This window comes from Sus scrofa, chromosome 12, assembly GCF_054392235.1.
Source record: "Sus scrofa isolate SSC_HxYL_T2T_F1_AM1 chromosome 12, Sscrofa_HxYL_maternal_Yorkshire_Landrace_v2.0, whole genome shotgun sequence".
Taxonomy (NCBI): Eukaryota; Metazoa; Chordata; class Mammalia; order Artiodactyla; family Suidae; genus Sus; species Sus scrofa.
In genome coordinates this window covers 24,229,066-24,250,604 of record NC_139394.1, presented here as the reverse complement: position 1 = coordinate 24,250,604, position 21,539 = coordinate 24,229,066, and the positions used below count along the sequence as shown (strand labels likewise).

Here is a 21,539-nt window from a genome sequence, read left to right as displayed (position 1 = left end):
TGCCCTGCTCCCCCCCTCTACCCAATAAAGAGATCACGGACTGAAACCCCCACCCCCTCAGGTCTTCTTCATTAGTCCTAATCAGCGGGGTGTGGAGTTTCTCATTAACACGGCTGACTCACCCACACACCCTCTCATTTGTTAGCAGTCAGCTCCCCCCCCCCCGACTGCGCCACACACACACACACACACACACACACACACACACACGCACACACACCAGTGCCACTGCCACCATCCTCACTACCAGCTTTGGAAAGGATCTGAGAGTTCCCGTCATGGCTCAGTGGTTAACAAATCCGACTAGGAACCATGAGGTTGCAGGTTCGATACCTGGCCTTGCTCAGTGGGTTAAGGATCTGGCATTGCCATGAGCTGTGATGTAGGTTGCAGATGCAGCTCGGATCCCGCGTTGCCGTGGCTCTGGCGAAGGCCAGCAGCTACAGCTCTGATTAGACCCCTAGCCTGGGAACCTACATATGCCGCGTGCGAGTGCGGCCCTAGAAAATACAAAAAAAAAAAAAAGAAGAAAAAGAAAAAGAAAGAAAGAAAGGATCTGTTGCTCTCCTTAGTTGCTCGCCTGGCAGAGCCTCTCCAGGGACCCGGGAGAAGGGCAGGGGTCGCCATGGTCTGGTAGCTCTGGCCGAGGAAATCCTGTGGGGACTGGGGCAGGGCTGTCGGGTCCCTAAAGATGAGGCAGGGAGGCCCAAGGGGCAGCTGGGGGTTGAAGGAGCAACTGTGGGCAGCGCGGCCAGAGCTGGGAGGCTGGGGGTTGGCCTTTCATCGGGCATTTGGAGGGGAGCCCATGGACGGCCTGGCATCCGGGAATCCTCCCCACCCCCCCGCCATGTCTGGTTGGGGGTCTGTGCTGGTGATGGTGAGCAGGGAGTGGGGCCCCCGGTGTGTCTTCTCCAGCCTCAACAGGGTCTTTCCTCCACTTGGTTCCTGTGCAATTGTCTCACCTCCTCCAGAGGCTCAGAGATCCGGGCCCTCCACCCCGGCTCCCTCAGGCCCTGGGTCCCTCAACGACTCCCACACAGTCATGGTGGCCAGAGTCCTCAACCCTGGTTGGGAAGAGAAGGATGAAGCAGGGAAGAAGGGTTTCCCAGCCCCTCCTTCAGCTACCCCATCTCCATGGCCTCTCCTTTGGTGGGGGGCAGGGGGAGGCATTAGGTTCAAGGCTGCAGTTCTAGAGGACCTGGTCTGTTTGTCCCACCTCCTTCCTCACACCTGAGTTCTGCCCCGGGTCCCCAGAAATCAAGGAGACAAGCTGCCAGCATCCACACCATGTCGCCGTGCTCCCCTCACCCCGGTGACAAGGGGAATGTGCTGGTTGCAGGATACCAGTGTTCCCGCCCCCCTTCAGACACGCTCAAAGACCAGAAGGGGTTACTCCTCCCCAGATCCTCCCCAGGTCATCCTTGCCCTTTTTCTCGATGGCTAGGATTTCCTTGTGCCTTGTGTCTTTGTAGCATCCCTAATTGACCCCTGCCCTTAGCAGATGCTTCCAGAGATCCAAACAAGACCCAGACCCAGAAACCTGCCTTCCTCCATGGGAGCTGATGGAAGTGGAGGAGAACCAGGGGAAGCCATGTGCCAGATGTTCCAGAACATTCTTTCCCAGGGCTTGTGAGAAGCCATGTCCCACAGAGATGGCTGTTCTCATCATCCTCCCTGGCACTCAGGACTTGGCCACAGAGGGAATCACATTTGGATCAACTTTGCGTGTGTGTCTTTTTAGGGCTGCACTCGCAGCCTGTGGAGGGTCCCAGGCTAGGGGTCCAATCGGAGCTGTAGCTTCCGACCTATGCCACAGCCACAGCAACGCCAGATCCGAGCCACATCTGCAGCCAACATCACACAGCTCACAGGGACGTCGGCCCCTTAACCCACTGAGCGAGGCCAGGGATCGAACCTGTGTCCTCATGGATACTAGTCAGATTCATTTGCGCTGAGCCACAACAGGAACCCTTGGATCAACTTTTAGAGACCAGCTATGGTTGTTGACGCAACAGAGGAGCAGTGGAGACTCCCCATGAGGGTCTGGACCTTGGTACTAATGGGGAGGAATGTTCGCCCTGGGTCTGCAGCTGAACTTGAGGACTTCAGTGAGCAACTGCCCCTGCTCGTTTGTTTGTTTCTGGCAGCACCCATGGCATGTGGAAGTTCCCAGGAATAGAACCCTTGCCACAGCGGTAACCAGAGCCACAGCAGTGATAATGCCAGATCCTTAACCGCTAGGCCACCAGGGAACTCCTCTGCCTTTTGTTTTAAAGTGAATCCTTAGCCGAAAATGTCATGTGGAAACGAAAGGCACCCAGTTAACGCATAAGTAGCTCAGGCCTTTTCTGCAAATGGAGGGTAGGGCCCCAGCTGGGGCAGGAGTCATGGGTTCGTGACCTGGCTCTGACCACCCAGGCTGTGGGACTTTTCAAGGCAGCTGCTGGGCCTGGAGCCCAGCCCTCCCCTGCTCTCTGACCCATAAGGACAAGGAACCCAGATGTTCCTTCCTCTTTGAGGCCCCAGCCTGGTTCCTGGCACAAGAAATCATCTAATGAAAAAAGAGCGCTACTGACCAATGAGTCCCCTGGCTACAGAACCTCTACCCGCCAGAGGTTCTGCTGGGGGCAGGGGGGGGAGCAGAAATTCACCAGGCCCTGGCCCTGCTCAGGACTGGTCAGGAAGACACCCTCTGTTGCTCTCTACCTGTTCCAAATAAATCCTATGTCACAAGTCACCTGTGGCTACTAGCACGCCCGTGTCTCCAAGAATCACTCTGGGATGTGGGTGCCCCACGCATTCCTTACCTGCCCACCGCCCACCAACCCAGGGTTGTGGTTGCTTGAGACAGTTTCCAAGACCTCCTGCTGCAGGGGTTCCCTCCCCTCCCCCAGCCACACAGGGCACAGACCGGGCGCAGATGGAACAGGTAAGTTTTATTTGGACTTTCAACTTGTTCAGAGAGCTCAGGGGCCCCACCTCCCCTCTCCACCCCCTGCCCCATTTCCCTTCGGTGGTATGATGCCATGTGTCTCTGGAGTCCTCGGCCCCTTCCCCGCCAGACACACCCCCCCACTCCCCTGCACTGAGGGGGAGGGGAGGGGTGTGAGGAGGTGGGGGGCCTGGAAGAGGTGGATCAGAATGGTACATGCACTGACAGTAGCGTCCACCGCCGCCCCCTGCCTGGGCTGAGACCCAGGGAGAGGCTTGCAGTGGAGGGGGTTGGATTCATTGTGGGGGCGGCAGGCTCTTGCCGTAGGAAGCTCCCCACCTCAGCCCTGGGGACCCCCTGGCCTCCTGCTTACCCGTCCTTCTGAGGGTACGACTCTGAGGTAGATTTCACAGAGGGAATGTGGGTCGCTGGGGTGTTGGGAAGGGGGTTAGCTCTTTTGAAGTTGATCTCCACAGCACCCTGAGCCCGGCCACAGGTTCGGGCCCGGGAGGCAGGGCTGATGACACCCACCCAGCTAACAGAGGCTGAGTCACACACAGGCTCCAGGGCACCTGTGGTGTCGGGGCGTGAGTGGGGTCAGGGTGGAGGGGAGCATCTGCCTTAAGGGCCGGGGGCCCTGGGAGGAGGGCACCGGCCGCACAGATAGTGCCCTGGTCTGAGGGTCACGGTGCCTCAGGGCAGCCTCTCCGGGCTTGAGGCTCCCAGTCCTCCAGGTCCCTCCCTCTCCTCTCCCACCCTCCCTATTCCCCAGGGTGGGGAGAGCAGGGAGAACAGGACTGGCCTGCAGGGACGGCAAGAGACAAGATGCCTCCTCCCTCCGACCTGGCCACGGGATGGAGCAACTGGCATCAGTGTGCAGGGCAGGCTCTGAGACCCCACAAGGAGGCGCTCCCTGGACAGAGCACAGCCTGAGAAAGAAGGACGGCTGGGGAGGGGCTGGGGGAGCGCCTGGAGTCCTCTGATACCCTCCCCCTCCCCCAGGCCCAAGCACTAGACACCTTCTTGGATCCAACCGGTGTAGAACAAACAGAAAGGCAGAGGAAGAGGCTGAGTGGGGTATGCCCCTCCCATCCCAGCCCTGACCCCCACCTCCCAGCAGGAGCCAGGGAGCTGGGAGAGCCTCGGCTGACCTCCCGGGAAAAGCCAGGGCTGAGTGGTGCCTGGACCAGGGAAGACGGCACACACGTTGACTCGGTAGCTAGTGGAGGTATCTGGGGGTCGCGAGGGGCAAGGGCCCCCCACGAGATTCATGCAGCATTCAAAGTGAGTGTTTACGGGTGATGGGAGAAGGCGGAAAAACAGCCAGTGGGTGGGGGAGGCACCCTAGATCTTGCTGTTCTCCAGGTGGGAGTCAATGTGTTTGATGAGAGCATCATCCGGGTACCCGACAGGGAAACCCAGCTGGCAGAGGGGGCAGCTGCGGATATCAGAGCCCACTGTCTCCATCAGCAGCTGTGGAGAGAGAAGGGAGTCATTTACGGTCCACAACCCTTCCTCCTTTTCCCAACATCCCAGCCTGCCCTTTCCTGGGACCCAAAGCACAGAGGGCTGTAGCATGCAAAAGGGGTCGGGGACCACTTCCTCCTTGTCCCTGTCCAACTTCTACCAGTTTAGCATCTGGCTCCCCAAACCTAGGCATAGCACCCCCAGGAGGTGTGAGTGTGGAGGTGGGTACGCTCAGCCTCCCAGGGCATCTGTGGTAACGAAGGAAGCCAAGACCCAGACATGCCTTGAGTGATTAAGACACAGCTCGCAGATAACTCAAGGCAATGAATAATCCTAAACAATGTACAACCAAAGATAACTTTCTTTCTTTCTTTTTTCTCCTAAGGCCACAGCCGAGGCATATGGAAGTTCCCAGGCTAGGGATCTAATGGGAGATGCATCTGCGACCTGCACCACAGCTCACGGCAACGCTGGATTCTTAACCCCCCGAGTGAAGCCAGGGATTGAACCCTCATCCTCATGGATAATAGTCGAGTTCGTAACCTGCTGAGCCACAATGGCAACTCCCCAGATAACCTTCTGTCTGGCTTTGGAATATATTTTGGTCCTTCCAGGTGGCAAGGGTTGGCTCTGACATTCAGAAAAATCATTATTTCAGTGAAACAATACAGCCCTGAGATAGGGTTGTCTTCTAGGACAGATAGGAAAAAGCAGAGGCTCTGAGGACCGATGGAGGGAATTGGATGAGCAGGCCTGGTTCTGTGTGGACCCAAGACCCGTGGCGGACAGCGTGGTTTCCATCACCAAGTCATTGATGTTTACCGCTGTGCCAGACCCTGTGCAGAATGCTTTGGGCTCACTCTGCCTCTTTAAAATTTGCTAATGGAATTAGATAATATATCACTGTCCTCATTTTTCAGATGAGAAAACTGACGGTGGGAGACGATAAGTAACTCGTCTGAGTTCCCATAGCTAGCGACTAAGCACTGGTGTCCAGAGTTCGAGCCAGGATTGGCACTCTTAAGGCTGCGCCTTTTAACCCTGGGACTGAACAAGATTTAATGCTGCTGAGAAAGATGGACATCTGGGGAGAGGCTGGGGGAGCGCCTGGAGTCCTCTGATACCCTGACTTACACCAGTCAAGGGCCGCAGGAGAGGTGAAGGGCCAGGGCTGCTTCAGGGACCAGGGCGGAGAGAAAGGAAGGGAGCCACGCCCACCAGGCAGGCGCGAAGCGGAGGGGCGGGGCTCCCCAGGGTCTGCGCACAGGCCAGCGCGCACGTGCGCACTCACGTTGATGGACGGCCAGGACTGCGCGTGCTCGGCGTGGACATAGGCGGTGGCGGCGGGCGACTCGGGGATCGGGAACCCAGCACAGAACGAGGCGCAGCGGATGGCGCCCGCCTCTGGGCTGGGCGGGCTGGCGGGCACGGCCCATTCCTCCTCCTCCGACGGCTGCTTCTCGAAGCGCAGGCGGATGCCCTCAAAGGCGCGCCGCGGGCTGAGGGGCCTGCCGGGGCCGTAGAGCTCGCCGCCGTAGGCCCGCGGCTTGGGCAGCGTGGCCGCCTCGGCCTGCAGCCAGGGCGAGGAGGCGCCCGCGTAGCCCGCGCCCTCCGCCATCTCCGAGTAGCTGCGCCGGCCCTGGAAGCCGGCCTTCACGTGGTGGCTGGGCGGCTTGGCGTAGGCGCGCTCGGCCAGCGTCCTCTCCCCGGGCGGCGGGGGCGGCGGGGGCCGAGGCTGCGGGGCCGGGCAGGCGGGGGGCCCCGGAGAGCGGCGCTGCGGGCTGGGGGACTGGCACGGTGGCGGCACCGGCGAGCGGCGCTGCGGGACGGGCGACGGGCAGGAGGGCGAGGCCGGCGAGCGGCGTTGCTGGGGCGAGGGGCATGGGGGCCCCGGAGAGCGGCGCTGGGGGACGGGGGACTGGCACGGGGGGCATGGGGGTGCCGCTCTGGCCGGCGGGGAGTGCGAGGGGCACTGGGGGGCCGGCGAGTGGCGCTGCGACAGCGGCGAGTGCCTCTGGCCTGGAAGAGAAGCAGGACAGGGTGGGGGACAGTGGTGGGGAGAGAGGACGTCAGAACTGGGGAGCCAGGGCCTTGCTGGCGACCAGTACCCACCCACTGTCCTCTGAAAGCGAGTGAAAAAGGCCGGGTCGCCGGGAAAGAAGTGGAGGGTGGCCCCAGGACGCAGGAAGGACAGTGACCATAGCGACCACCTCCCTGCCCCATCTTACCGCCACTCCGAGCCTGCTCCTGCAGCAGAGTCCTCAAGATCCTCCCCTGCAGGGAACTCAACTCTCGAAGCCGGCCCAGCTCCTCTGTCAGCTCCGTGTAAGCCAGCGCCAAATTCACCCTGAAGGACACCCAGTCACCCGGGTCAAGGCTTGACCCCAGCCTGCCCTGACCCTGAGGTCAGAGGGCAGGGAGTGAGGAAGAGGAGAAGGGAAGTGGGTTTACTGTCACAGCCGTGCAGGAAGAACTGGTTCTGCCCCAGCATCTGGCCCTCCCCTCCCCTCCAGGGCCCTCCTACCCCCGTTGCAGAAATCCTCTTGGGCACTAAGAGCCACCTTAACCGGAACCTCTCCCAGAGAGCCTTACCCGGGGCTCAGGCAGTGTGGTTCCCAGACCCTGGGCTGGGAATGGGGAGCTCAGTGATTTCAAAGGATTCCTGAATCCATGTGTTCACTGTGCACTGTCTGTGGCCTGAACACATCTCCTACAGGTATGTGTGAATGTTTTTCTAATCTGTGCAGAAGCTGCGGTGATGAATAAAACACAGATTCATCAAAAAGCCACACTCAATTTATAGTAGCTTTTGTCAGTGTGAATTTTCTCAAAAGAGCTCATGCTGATAGTGTAAGTGCAATCTGTGCATTGGGGGCAGGAGGCGTATGAGGAGTCCTCACCTTTGAAACATTAGGGACCCCTGCTGCACAGCCTATGAAGAGCCCCATTCCATGAGTGAAAACCTGGCCTCCTGGCTTGGCAGCGGTGCCAGCTGATAAACTTGAACCCAGGTCTGCCCAGTTCCAGGTCCACTTGCTTCCATCTCCAAGCTGCCTCTGAGCTCCTTTCAGCCTCGCAATTCTCAGGATCACCTGGAGAACCCTCTACATAAAGATCGCTGTTGTGCGCTGCACACCTCCAGGGGGCGCCACTCACATGAAGCACTAACAAAAGTTGCCTTCTTCTGGAACTTGACTGGGGTTTCCTCGAAGGTGGGCAATGATAGCACTGTATTCATATTCCTGGCACCTTGTCCAGGGCCTCGTACCCAGTAGCTATTCAGTAAGTGAAAAGTGAATTGAGCCTCTTTATCCATTTTTCTCTCTTCCCTTTTTTTTTCTCTCCACTTCCTGCTCAGGCCTCCTGGGCACCCACCCTTACGGAGCTGGAACAGACTCAGCAAAGACTGCAACCACTTCCTTTTCTCTTCCTTTCTCTTTGGGTCCCTTTGACCCAGAACCACCGAAGGTTATCATTCTCAGCATTGCCCCTCCCCTCTCTCCCAGCCTGGCCTGCACACCTCCAGGGAGCCAGTCCTGACATCACAGGAGGCCTCCGCCGCCATGGCCTTGGGTCACTGCTTTCATCGCTGACCTGGGACTGGACAGAGCCTGGGAGGTAGGGGTCTTGTTTCCTCAGATGTCATCCCAGCCCCAATCCAGAAGGGACACCAGCAGAACGCTGTGGAGGCTGGAGCTGGAGGGAAGTGGCAGGCAGAGGCTCGGCCACCCCAGAGGGATTTCCTCAAAGGGGATGCCCTCTGGCTCTTGGGAGGAAGGAGAGGTGGTGGTGGTGGCAGGGGGAGTTCTCCAGACCCTGAGGCCCGGTCCTCACCACCCCCCCTCCGGGTAATGGACCCAGGGATGGGCGGAGAAGGAGGAGACCGGTGTGATGAGCAGTGTGAGAGCGCGTGTGTCTGACCCTGGAGGAGAGGAGGGGAAGTCGTGAGGTTAGGGCTTCAGAGGGCAGGAAAAGCCGAGGCGCAGAGCGTAGAGGATGACTGAGCTCGCTCGCTCTCTCTCTCTCTCTCTCTCTCCCTCTCTCTTGCTCTGTCTCTCTCCGTCTTGCTAATCCTGGGGCAGAGCTGGGCCAACCCTGAACCCCTCCCACAACAAAACTATTTTTAACCCATTTGGGCCAAAGCCAAGTTATGCCAAACAGGCTGGGATTCTGGGAGACAAGCCCGCTTCTTAGGGAGGGAGAGTGCCCCCTAGCAATCTGATGGTGCCAGGGATGGGCGGGAGCAGAGGGGGAGGGGTCCTGTGGGAGCCCTCCATCCCATCACCCTCGGCCCTTCTGTGTCCTGTGTTCCCCCACCCTCTTCTCCAGCGCGGGTCTGTGGTGAGAAACGGCAGCACCCTCAGCGGACTGGGAGGTCCAGTCTGTGTCCCACACTAAATAAGGCTCCCTCATTCAAACCGAGGGACTCTGCACCTCCCCCATCCCACTGGGGGCTTTGGGAGAGGATCACACTAACATCTCAGCGGTGGGGGCTGGGGGGGGCGCTCTGGGCCGGGCACCAAGGGAACATCCTCTCTGATCAAGCAGCCACAGTCTCTTTCCCCATCTGCCTTCACTGCTCTATCTCAGGTGACAGATACAGGTCGTCGCTTTCACACCCTGCCTCGGAGATCTCACCTGCCACACTCGGTTCCCAGGCCCCTGTCTCTCCCCTGCTGGCCTTCCTCCCCTTGTCAGGAGCTACCCCAGTTTCCACCACCCAGCTCCTGGCACCCTCCTCAGAGCTAAACAGGGCAGCAGAAGATGAAAGGAGGAGGCCTGGACCAGAATGCCCAGCCCCTCTCGAAGTTCTGACCCCATGTCCTGGAGCTCCAGGCCGCCCTTGCAAGGACCTCCGAGACCCCGGGCAAGAGGGGGACCTGACCTCCTGATGCCCCATGGCCCTGTGGGACCTCCCTCCGCATCTCAAGATGCACAGGCTGGGGCTGCTAAGTACGCTAACGACCCGAATGACTCACGTTAGAAAACACTGCCAATTCGGTGGAAAAAAAAAATCTCAACTTCACAACCAAGGGTCGTACACATGCACCTGAATACACATTCCGTTTCCTGGCTTCCTGGCCTACACCTGAAGCCTATTTTCCACCATCGCAGCTGTTTGGGAAGGACAGGTCAGGTGAATGGCAGGAGATGGCCACGCTTGGGTGCTTCTTCATTGCTTCAATTATGGGGGAAAGGTCTGTCTGACTCTCTCAGAACTTGGGAAGGACCCGGGCATAAAAGAATCATAAATCGTCTGTATGAGATGAGCCCTTATCTGGGGCCAGCATTGTGCTAAGGACTTAATCTCTGCAACACCCACACGGTGCTGCCACTCATATTATCTCCATTTTACAGAAGAGAAAACTGAGGCTTACAGAAGTTAAGTCCCTCGACCAAGGTCACAAAGCCTAGAAATAGTGGAGTTGCTGGAATGGGAGCTCTGATCTTCCAGACTCCAAAGCCAGGGCTACTGACCACTAGGCTATAAACTCCCTTCCTGAAGGCTCAGGCGAGGGGGAAATGGAGCGATGGGAAGGCAGCAGAAGGGAAAGAGGAGGAGGAGGGGGAGAAAGAGGCTGAGGCCCTCCAGCATGGTCTGGGAGCCCTGAACACCCCCAGCCCTGCCCTGGGAGAGGAGAGGAGGCGCCAGCCGCAGGTGGGGGGTGGAAGGGCAGAGCTATATTAAAAGGCCAGCTCAAGGTCACAGAGCAGTGGTGGCACAGAGCAGGGATTCAGACAGGCTCTTGGCACCTCAGCTTGCTGAGCTGGCACCTTCGGAGGAGCCAGGGTGCAAATGGCAGCGCTGGCAGGAAGAAGCGTGTCCTCCGCTGCAAACCTTTCCATCCTTTGTTGACTTATCCTTTCACTCATTCTTTCCATGAATAATTTGGGGATCTCAAAAATTCCTCTGGAGACAATCACCTTCACTGTTACTGATAAAGCAACTGAAATGAGCAAGAGTAGGGACCTCAGCATAAAAGGCCTCTTTCTGCCCCAAACCGGCCGGCAGACACATGGGCTCCCGAGGGCAGCGTCTTCCCCAGGGAAGTTCACTGAGTGCCCTGTGCTGCACTGGAGCCTCTGTGAGGATTCGAATGCCAATGTGGATGCAGCAGGGTCGAAATTCAGGCCAGCCTTGGGTCAAGGGATTAGAAGTAGGGACAGGCTTGAGGTCAGGATTAAGGCTGGGGTCAGGCTCAGATGCGTTCATTTTCAGCCAGGACTGTGGATGAAGCTGGGGTCAGGATGAGGGAGAGGGGAACGAACGGGCAGGGACAGGACCAGTAGTAGGGTGAGGGCTGGGGTCAGGACGCAAGCTGGTCACATGGTGTGAATCCCCGGCTGACAGAACCAGGAGGGAAGCAGAAATCCAGCATTCCCATCCTTGCCCCTCACTGCCCCGGCGGCCCCCAGCCACCTCAGCCCGGTGGGGGAATTTAGGGACCAAACTTTCCACCACCCACAGGCACACCCAGCATCAATCTTCCCGCCCGGCCCGACCCTCAGGGAGGGGACCACAGGCACCGGGCCGTGGACTTGAGGTTGCGGGCCGAGGGGGAGGAAGTCGCTTGCAACAACCCAGCGCTCCACCACTTCCTTTCAGGCGCCTTGAGCCCCTTCACTCTCCTCGACCAGCTAAGACTTGCGGTCCGCAGAGCCCAGCTCTTCATGGCAGCCCCTGCCATGCTTCCAGCTCAGCCAGATGATCTCTGTGTCTAGAGAGCCTCCCTAAATGCAGCCAAACTGAGACGCTCGCGGCGGGGCTGGGGACCAGAGCCCCCATTTAGGTGCGGGGCGGTGGGGGGGGGGCACACATGCCAATTTGCCCAGAGCTGTCCTGGTTCACAGCGGTCGCCGGGGTAGAATTATTAATAGGGTCCCCTTTCACTTTCAAAAGTGATCAACTTTGGTCCACAAATCACTTGGGTGCCCCTCAATTTAAGGGCCTCTGACCTGGAGAAGAACTCGAACCAGAAAAACACCGCAGAGGTACTATCACCCCATCTGCTCTTAACTTCTCTGATTACTTAACTTCTTTGTACCTCAGTCTGCTCAGCTGTGAAAAGGGATAACGCTGTCACACACACACTGTGTGTGCGTGTGTGCATGTGCGTGTGTGTGTGTGTGTGTGTGTGTGTGTGAGAGAGAGAGAGAGAGTCAATGAGATTTTGTAGGTAAAGTGCCAAGCACGGCGGGCGGCGGGCGTCTGGTGAGAACGAGGACTCGGGGGAGTGCCTCGGAGAGATGGGTGGAGAAAGGGGGAAACCAGTGTTGATCCTTTTTTGGAGAAACCAGCTCAATGACTTTGCTTTGAATGAGGGGAGGATGTGGAGTTCCCCATCTAGGGAGAGAGCGTGGGTAAGAGCCTGCCTCCGGGGCAGGGAAAGGGTCGGAGACGGTTCAAAGCCCACCATCCCTCAGACCACAACTGGGTGGGCGTGGTGGGCTCCGACTGCCGAGGCCCCCCGCCCCCACCCCCACCCCCGGGAGCCCTGAGGCTGCGAGTGCTGCTCAGAGGTTAACTCCCGGGGGCCAGGCGCCTGGGCTGAAGGAGATTTGAGAGAAAGGAAGTAGGGAGGGTGAGAAGCGTGAAGGTGGAGGCCCTGGGCCCGCTGGTTCTGGGGCATGAGACTAAGCTCAGGGTACGCGGGGGTCTCCGACTTCCGTCCTGACCCACCCCACACTGCCCTTGACCTCTGTGCAGAGTTTCCATCCTCTCTCTCCGAGTTCACACTTCTCCCCTACCACTAACCGCAGCCCACGCAGAGGCTTGTGGGCGGAGAGAGGGCTTGGGGGGGGGAGGTGGGCGGAAAAGCGCCCAGGCTGCAACGCTGAGCCCCCCACGTTGGGAAAAAAGGCCTAGAGTTTCCCCCCCATCACTCATCCTGAGCCCCCATCTTCTCACGGGGTGCTCCCCTCATGGACGAGTCCCCTCCCTCACCGGCCTTCGTTCCCCTCCCTGAGCCCCATCGAGAAGCCCCCTCTCCGATATTTCCCTCCCTCCCTCAGGGCCAGCCCCTGCCTCAGGAAGGCCTCACTCAGGACCCGAGACTGAGTGGAGCCCAGAGGGGAGGGGGTCAGGGGTTCTGCACCTCTCCCTGGGCAGGGACCCCCTGGGGTCCCCAGCTCCCCGGACATCCTTAGGAGCGGGTGGTCTCCACTCCCGCCTCCTCCTTCCTTATTGCCTTTGGCTCCCGAGTCACCCTCGGTGGCTCTCTCTCTGGGGCAACTGGTCCCCCTGGGCACCAACCACTAGATGCTGGGCTAACCGAATGGCAGGGAGCTCTGGTCCAGAGGTCAGACCTGGAGCGTGGCAGTGGGGTCTGGTCTGGGCACCCATTTTCAGACAAACCTTGATGACCGGGGCTTGTGGGCCAGGGGCTGGGATAGAGGGGACTGGAGACTTGGGGCCTGGGGCTCCCTCCCAGGCCTGCCCATCAGCACCGGGAGGACTCACGGAGGGGGATGAATAGAGGCAGCAGCAGTGCCAGGGAGGGTATTTCAGCGGCCGGGACTCCCATGGTGAAACTGGCCGCCCTGAAGGCAGCCACGCTGACATGAGTGAGCACCTTTCGGAGGTGCCCCGAGCTCCCACGGGGCAGCCGGCTGCCCTCAGGAGCCTCTGCGGCCCCCTCTTCAGCCTTCACACCTCCATCTGGATAACCCAGGCCCTGCATCCCTCTCCTAGGAAGGCGCCCATGTAAAATTCCCACAAGCCCAGAGTGTCAGGAAGAAGCAGAAGGAAGAGGAGGGGCTGGTGGGGGAAAGGAGCTGAGAGCAGGTGACTGAGGCCACCTCAGGTGGGAGGACAGGGGAGGGAGCACTCGGGAAGCGGCTTATTACTAAAAGGAGCTGAGTTTATAAGAAAATAAAACTACCGGGGGAGTGAGGACTTCCTCTGAGAATTAACTCTTGCCAAGCTGGGGCTGTCCAGAGATGCTTGGCCTGAAAGGAAGCGTGAGGCTGGGCAGGCAGGGCCTGGCTGGCTCCAGGGGCAGCCATCCAGGAGGCAGAGCCCAAACCGTAGAGACCAAGGGAGGAGCTGGAGGTCACCTCAGGTAGGACCAGCCCCGGAGCAGAGCCCAGCTCCCTCTGGCCAAAGGAACAGGGTGGGGCAGGTGCCGTGGGGGTGAGAAGGGAAAGGGGCTGCTCTGGCCAGAATTAGTGGCATGGATGATGTGACCTCCAAAAGCACCTGGTAGAAGGGGTTCTCTCCTACTCAGAGCCTTGGCCCCTTGGGACCCACATCACCTTCCCCACATATCTCTCAGCAACGATGGACCACTGAGCCCGGGCGGGAGACCTGGGGCCAGAGAGGTGAAGCTGGCACAGCTAAGCCGCTCAGCATCCCAGGAAGGGTCCCTGGGATTCGAAGCCTGGATGTGCAGACTCCAGCCAAAATAATCCCTCTCTCTGGGTTCAACCAATCGGGGGGCTTTACTGCTGGGCTTCTAAGAGGGAGTTGGACTCAATGAGCCGTAAAGGACCCTACGGTGTGACTTTATTTTTAGGGGCAAGCTGAGATTCTAGAATGTGTGTGTGTGTGTGTGTGTGTGTTTCCCAGGTCTGGGCACAGAGGCTTTCATGGGCTCTGAGCCCCAGCCACAAGCTAGGGTGGACCCTCTTTGCAGAGGCCCTTAATAGCTGAGGGGTACCACCCAACAGTCCCACAAACTGGGTTCTCACCCCCCGAGCTATCACAGCTCCACCCAGGCGCTCGCCCCAGGGTGCAGAGGGAGGCGAGGGGTACCCCCAACTGGCCAGAAGCTGGGAGGAAGGTGAGGAAGAAGCCTGCAGGGAGGAGGACCGGGGGTCCTGGAGCCGGGTGTGCACTGTAGTGGGGCATCACCTCCCGCCCTCTCTGGGCCTCAGTCTTTCCCTCCAGTGAAAGCAGGGAGGCTGTGCCACGTGCCTCGTCTCAGGGGAGAAGGCTTAGGCGGAAGGAGGTTTGTGCTCTATTTCTCAGAAAGTGGGAGAGGATGAGTTTGGGTGCGGATGTGAAAGGTACCAGGCTCACCGCTGCCAGGCTGTGCTCACCACTCTCCCCGGCTGCCCAGCACTGCCCCAGAGCCCCGCTACCAGGCTCCCTGCTGACACAGCGCCCTCCCCACCTCCTGCTGCCCCTCTTTAATGGCAGGATTCCCAAGGGACCCCCAGCGGAGTAGGTTCTAATTCCCTGAGCGCTGCTGTACGATCTCAAGGAAGCCAGTCCTTGCCTAAGCCTCAGCTCTCTCTCTCCTCTGCTCAGCTCTCCAGGACACGAGGAACCACGAAGCTTGAGAGAGACCATCGCCTCCCTCCTCGCTGGGGAGGGGAAGGTTAACCCAACTGCTGGGCCTTGTTACTGGGATAGAAAAATGGGCCCCAAAGAGGCCTTACTGGAGGCACAGAACAGGTCAGCAAAGCGCTGAGGAAGTCTCTCTCGAGCCCCCACACCTCGAGAAGACACAGGCCTAGGGGCCAGAGGAGAGCAAAGCGAACCTCCCCCGCAAAGGACCTGAGCACCCCCAGAACGTCGCCTCCTTCTTGTGAAGGACACGGGGCCACACGAGCAACCCAAACCCCACAGCCCTGAGCGCTTGGAAGAGAGGTCCCCAAAGAACGTGGAGAGAGAGGAGCAAACCAGAGGGAACCTGGGAGGTTTCACCCCCTGGGGTGTAGAGTTAAGAGGAAGAGGAGTACAGAGTGACTTACTGGTCATCCCCAACTCTCTTCACCCAGGCCATGTCCCGCTCCGACTGGTTGGAGGCCAGATCCTAAGGGAGAGATTGAGCCATCAGACACCAATCTTGCCCAGACTCCCTGTTTTTTTCCCATTCCCAGAGCTGCTCTGTACTCAGGGAGGAAGTCCCATATTGCTAAACGTTGTTTCCAGCGGCCCCTAGACCTCCACAGAGCTCTGCAGGTACCAGAGCAGGGGCCCGGGGTCAGCACCCTCCGCCCCCCATCATTTACCTGGGCCCGAGTCTCCTGCAGCTGCTTCAGTTCGCCCTGTAGCCGCTCACACTCAGCCTGGAGCTGCTCCTCTCGGAGCTGAGCCCCCCGGGCCTCTCCCTGGGCAGCCTCCAGAGCCTCTTCTAGCCGCCGCCGCTCCAGCTCACTCATGCTCGGCGTGGGGCCTGGCCAGCCTGGCGGCAGAGGAAAGGACAATGGATGTCAGGCTGGATCCAGATGCTGGGCACCCTCCACCGACTCCCAGATCAACACAAACGGAAGCCGTTGAAAACTGCACTGTGAGGGATCCCAGAGAGAGAGCCAGAGGGCAGATATCCCAGGATGAGAGATACCTCTCTCGAGGGCAGAGGGAAACGGGGGGGCTGAGCTGCTTTTTCTAATATTCCCAGAGGCCAGGGGAGAAGTAAGATGGGCTCTGGCAAGGCTACCCTGGCCAGACTCAAGGCTCTAAGCACCCTTCTAACCGTAGCCAAAGACAAGCAGGGGACTCTGGGCGAGGACGCCCTCTGCTGGCACATATAGGAATTACATGGGGGAGCCTGGGAATGAAGGAGTTAAGGGGGGAGGGATGTCAGTGGGAGAAACTGGGGTGATAGTAGATGAGGTGAGTGGACAGTTGGTAAGGCGGGATGGGGTGATTATGTGAGAAATTTGAGACATTATAACGAGGTGTTGATCATCAATCAGAGATGCTGGAGGTGTCCAATGGTGTTGAAATGGGGGGTTGCCTTGGGGACTTTGGAGTATAGAAATCAGGGGTGGCGAGAGCTCACCGTGATTCAAGCCGGATCCCCCTCTCAGTGCCAAGTAGTGCAGGTCCAGATCAGCACAGGGCGGGGCAGGGGCAGGCGGGGGGCTCAGGCTGGGGAAGGCTGTGTCCCGGACGCCTTGCTGCTGCCGCAGCTGCTGCTCCAATCCACAGATCTGCCGCAGGTGGGTCTCCACCAGAGCCCGCTATGTGGGGAGACAAAGGGGTGAGGGTCTGCACCAGGCTGTGTGCCCCCCCAACCTAGGGCTTCCCCATGTCAGAGTATCCATCACCCCTCTAAATGGAGCAGAGGCCCAGGTCACACATGCCAACTCCCCTCTCCAAGTGGCCGTGAGTGCGAGGTCTCCTGGCCCAGCAACTGCAATGCAGATGTTTCTGGCTACTGCCCCTTGCAAGGTCAGAGTTAATGCCTCTTCTCTGCCACTAACACGCAGAGACACTAACAAGAACACTCAGCCCCCTGTGCAGGCACAGCCACCCCTTCAGGAGCACATAACTTCTATCTGCGTACATGGCTGCTCCACCCTGGGATTCATCTGCCTCAGCTCTACCATGAGGACGACCACACCTACCTCTCAGGTGGGGTCATTACGAGGATTAAATTCAGAAAATGTATCTCAAGACCCACAGTCATGCCTGGCACACATTCAGTGCCGTGGAAGTGTTTGTTAAAACACAGCATTTACAAATGGCCCACAACAGCTCAGCAAGGCTGGGGTTTTTTTTTTTTTTTTTTCTCTTCTGTCTTTTTGTCTTTTCTAGGGCCATACCCACGGCATATGGAGGTTCCCAGGCTAGGGGTCCAATCGGAGCTGTAGCCAGAGCCACAGCAACGTGGGATCCGAGCCATGTCTGCGACCTACACCACAGCTCACGGCAACGCCGGATCCCCAACCCACTGGGCGAGGCCAGGGATCGAACTCGCAACCTCATGGTTCCTAGTCAGGTTCGTGAACTACTGAGCCACAACGGGAACTCCAAGGTTGTTATTATTTGCCCCACTTTTCAGAGGCAGGACAGAAGCTAAGTGACTTGCCCCAGCAATCATGGCTAGGAGTCAGCAAGGGACGCTGTCTCTTGATTCTGACACCTGCCCACCTGCTCACATGCACGGCCATACCCTGACACAGGATCACATCCAGGCCCAGGTCCATCCCAGCAGCCACAAACACTTCTGGTCACCTCTGCCCTTACCTACACAGCTTTCCCGCACAGTGCCATAGGTACAGGGTCAACTCAGAGTGAGACCCAAATGAACACACAGAAATACAATGTTCTACAGGGCCACTTACCCAGTCACCTCCTGTCACTACATGGCCAGGAGGTACACAGAGTCATTCACAACCTGTATGACACACCCAACCCCACTGACAAGGCCAAACGGGCACTCATACACAAGGACACAGCCAGGCGCATACCACAAGCACACAATCACACAACCAGGGCCACCCCCTCAAGTGCCCTGGTTTTCTGGACCTCACCATCTCCCCCAGCTCCGTCTCCAGGTCACTCTTCTCCACGCAGAGCTTCTCGTAAGCCTGGATCATCTCCCCGAGCTGTTCTTCCTGCTCCTTATTCTTCTGCAACTGGATGGGGCCCACAGGGGATGGGGTGCAGCCACAGTCAGGCTCGTCTTTTTTTTCTTTTTAGGACCGCACCCATAGCATGTGGAAGTTCCCAGGCTAAGGGGCCAATCGGAGCTACAGCTGCCAGCCTATGCCACAGCCACAGCATCTCATGGCAACGCCGGATCCCTAATTCACTGAGAGAGGCCAGAGATTGAACCCACATCCTCTTGGATACTTGTCCTGTTTGTTTCCGCTGCGCCACAACAGGAACTCCCAGGCCCATCTTGACTTGGGGGTAGAGCAGCACCCTGTGCCTCCCACCTCTATTCCCAGCACCCAGTGGAGGGGCAGGAGGAGCCGCAGCTGGTTCTAGGGAGGACCATGGCCATCTCTGATCAAGGCGACAGAAGGCCAGAGGATGTGGGGTGGAGGGTAGTGGAAAGTGATTGGAGCAAAGAGCTCAAGGAGGGCTCACCTCGCGCTGGAATTGGTTGAGCCGTTGCTGCAGGCTGACTTTCTCCACCTCCAGCAGGGAGCCATCCTTGATTTCATACAGAGAGAAGCCGTGCTCCTCGCCAAAGTCATTGATCAGCGGGTACTGTGGGTAAGGCAGGCCCCCAGGAGGGCTTCAGCCTCACTGCACTCCCATCCCATGACCGGCCTCAGCATCCTCGCCTCTCCCCCCCCAACTCCAGTGGGATCTGTACATCCCAATTCCCACTGCCTTTTAGGCGCTGCCCACCAACCAGGTTTTTTTGTTTTTGTTTTTTGTTTTTTTCTTTTTAGGGCAGCACCTGCAGCATATGGAAGTTCCCAGGCTAAGGGTCAAATCCCAGCCATAGCTGCCGCCCTCTGCCACTGCCACAGCCACACCAGATCCGGGCTACGTCTGCGAGCTATACCACAGCTCACAGCGACACAGGATCCTTAACCCCCTGAGCGAGGCCAGCAATCAAACCCATGTCCTCATGGATACTAGTCAGATTCATCACCACTGAGGCGTGATGGGAACTCCCAGATCTTTTTTATTTTTCCTTTTTAAGGTTTTTAAAAAATTTATTGTTTTTTTAATGGCCTCACCCGAAGCATAAGAAAGTTCCTGGGCCGGGAATCGATCCCGAGCCAGAGCAGCAACCTGAGTTGCTGCAGTGACAATGCCGGATCCTTAACCCACTGCACCACAAGGGAACTCCCAACCAGACCTTTTTTAGACCCAAGATCCAAAGCAGATCCTTCCCAATCCCTTCCTGATTGGTGCTGGGCTCTCCAGAGCGGCTACATCCATCATGAGGGACCCTCAAGTTCCCAAGGGTCCGTACCCTGGCCTCTCTTTTGGATCCTGGGAATCTCTGCTGGATCCCCAGTTCCCACCGCCCAACAGTGCCCTCCCCTATCACACACACAGCCAGACCCCGTCATCTCCAAGTTCTGACCTTGATCTCGTAGACTTTGAGGCGGCGGCGGAGAGTGGCATTCTCCCTCTCCAGGCCCCCCAGCCGCTCCTTGATGTCTCCGTAGGCTGTGATCAGGGCAAAGTGGGAGGCGGAGCACATGTCCCCCCCCAGCGAGGGGTCTCCAGGGGCATCCAGCCACACCTCACTGGGCCCCAGGGCCTCCTGGGTCAGGATGCTGATGTCATCCTCAAACATGGACTCCATGGCAAGGGTCTGGGCAGCAGCCCACCCTGGGCCTCCTGGGAGAGCAGGAGCAACGGTGGAGAGGGTGGCCCAGAGGTTGTCCCTGACAGCCCTTGTCCTGGCCCGAGGAGCCCTGTGGCCAGCTGAGATGCAGCCTGCTCCTGCCCCTGGGTCTCAAAGCCCCCTCCCAGGCTGCTAAGCCTCATCTTCTCTGTCGCCTTTAGGGGAAGAGGCTGGGACCAGGAGTGGGTGAGTGACAAGCAGAGACAAACAAGGCCAGGAGCAGGGAAGGGCTCCTTCCGGAACCGCGGGAGACCTGTGGACGGGAGAGGGTTGCCTTCCCAGCACAGGGGGCCCAGCTGGGGCCCGCTTAGACTCACTCCTCAGCCCCTTCTCCACCCCAGGCCGCACTTCCCCAAATACCTCTCTGCCAAGCTCCTCATGTCAGGCCTCTGGCAACCCTGGCTCCTCCCTAAGGAAGGCCCAGCGCTTCTGGGAGGGTCAGTCCCACCAGCACATCCTCTGCTGGGCCCCCGCCCAAGTTCCCAGCTTCCTCCGGTAGGATCCCAGAGTTCAGGAAAAGGAAGTGCCTCCCCCACTCGCATGAAGCAGGGTGGTGGTGTATGTGGCAACCCTCCAGGCCCTCCTCACCCTTGACTTGGGACCCACAGGAAGGCCTCGGCTTGAGTGTCGTGTCCGAGGGGTGTCTGAGGGAACCCAGTGGGGAAGGGGGTTCTGGGAGAGGGCCTGGCACAGGTGAAGAGGAATGACAAAAAATTCCTAAGCCTGGCCTGTGTGCCTGCACAGAGGGAAATGGGGAGCCCTGGGAGGGGGCAGGAATGACTCAGGGCTCCCGAAAGAGTAGGCGAGGGGGTGCGTGTGTACTTCTTCTGGCCCTGTTTATGAATGTGTGTCTGTGGTTGGCATGTGTGGGGGGAGTGTGTGCGTCTGTGAATGAGTGTAGGTGTGTCACAGTCAATGAGTGCCTTAGCGGGGCTTCGGGTGGGGGTCGGATGGAGTGGGGAAGTGGCCAGGAGGCCGTGAGTGTTTGTGTGTGCGAGTGTGTGCACGCGTGCGTGAGCGTGTGTGAAGGGTGGGCACGTTCGGGGCCGTGTGTCACGTGAGGCACTATGGGAATGTCCGAGGTGTGTGCGCGCGCGCCGGAGCGTGTGTGCGAGTTAGGAGAGGGGGCTCCCGAGGTGTGAGTTGAGGCCGTGGGGTCTGCGACCCCCAAAGCCTGGCAGCAGGAGCCTGGGATGGGGAGGGTTCAGGCCCAGGCTCCAACACCGCCCCTCATGAAGTGCCAGGGGAACGCCTGTGACCGGGTCTGAGCGAGGAGTGTGTGCGCGTGTTTGTGGGGCTGGCCCCACCTTTAACCCTCTCCTCCCCAGGCCCATCCTCTCTCCCCCAACTCCGCTCGCCAGCGCTCACCACACCCCCGGACCCCCGCGGCCCGCCACCTTGGGCCCAATCCCACTAGCAGGGGTTCTGCCCCCAGGGCTGCCCCGACCCGCGTTTGCTTCCTCCGCATTCTCGCCTCTGCCCAGCGGCCCCGCGCCAGAGCGACGGCAGGCGGGTGGGGAGGGGGGTGCCTCCTCGGGGCCCCCGGACCCCTTCTGCGGCCCCTTTAAGAGCCGCCCTTTAAACCCCTTTAGCTCGGCGGACAGAAATTGTCGCCCCTCCCCTCTCGGGGGCCGAGACCAGGCAGCCCCCTCCCCCACCGCTGCCGGCCTCGCCCCGGGCCCCCCGGTCCGCTGTCCCCGCGCCGGGGAAGGGGCTCCAGAGGCGGCGCGGCCTGAGGAGCGGCGGAGAGGGGGGAAAGGGGGATTGCGGGCGGCCGACGCCGGACCCTTCCCCTCCCTGCCACCCTGAGCCAACTGCAGGCCAACCTCCCGCCCCCTCCTCCTGCCCACCCCGCGACCCCCGGGGGCCGGCCCTGGGCACCGCTCCCCTCCCCCCCGCCCTGCCCTGCCGGGACTTACAGCTGCTGCTGGTTCCTGCTGGTAATCGCAGCTTACCCCCTCCGCCTGCTCCCTCCCCAGACGGGCACCGGTGCCCCCACCCCCCTGGCACCGCGCTCTGCTCTCGCCCTGTCGCCGCCGCCGGGTCTCTCCCCACCCCCCACCCCTCCCCCCAACCCCCCTCCCTCGCTCCCGCCCCGCTCCTCCTCCGCCGCCGCCGCCGCCGCCGCCGCCGCCTCCTCCTCC

At 59.5% G+C, this 21,539-nt stretch overlaps 1 protein-coding gene across 3 annotated transcripts; it reads right to left on the bottom strand.

Annotated features, from left to right (window-relative positions):
• Window positions 1-2,916: 2,916 nt before the first annotated feature.
• Window positions 2,917-21,539, bottom strand: TBKBP1 (TBK1 binding protein 1). 3 transcript variants are annotated; one of them, XR_014820407.1, is made up of 10 exons: window positions 19,756-19,806; window positions 19,129-19,388; window positions 18,171-18,293; window positions 17,609-17,713; window positions 16,132-16,312; window positions 15,359-15,531; window positions 15,098-15,159; window positions 6,628-6,799; window positions 5,691-6,418; window positions 2,917-4,405 (listed from the first exon to the last, which is right to left on the bottom strand). XR_014820407.1 is itself a non-coding variant. In XM_003131529.5 (10 exons), the coding sequence occupies exons 2-10, from the start codon at window positions 19,351-19,353 to the stop codon at window positions 4,277-4,279; spliced, it is 1,845 nt and encodes a 614-aa protein (XP_003131577.1). In that variant the 5' UTR covers window positions 19,354-19,388; window positions 21,315-21,539; the 3' UTR covers window positions 2,917-4,276. The 3 variants fall into 3 exon arrangements, 2 of the variants coding, with proteins under 2 accessions (XP_003131577.1, XP_005654002.1); XM_003131529.5 differs by lacking the exon at window positions 19,756-19,806 and adding an exon at window positions 21,315-21,539 and having other exon boundaries at window positions 6,628-6,746; XM_005653945.4 differs by having other exon boundaries at window positions 6,628-6,746.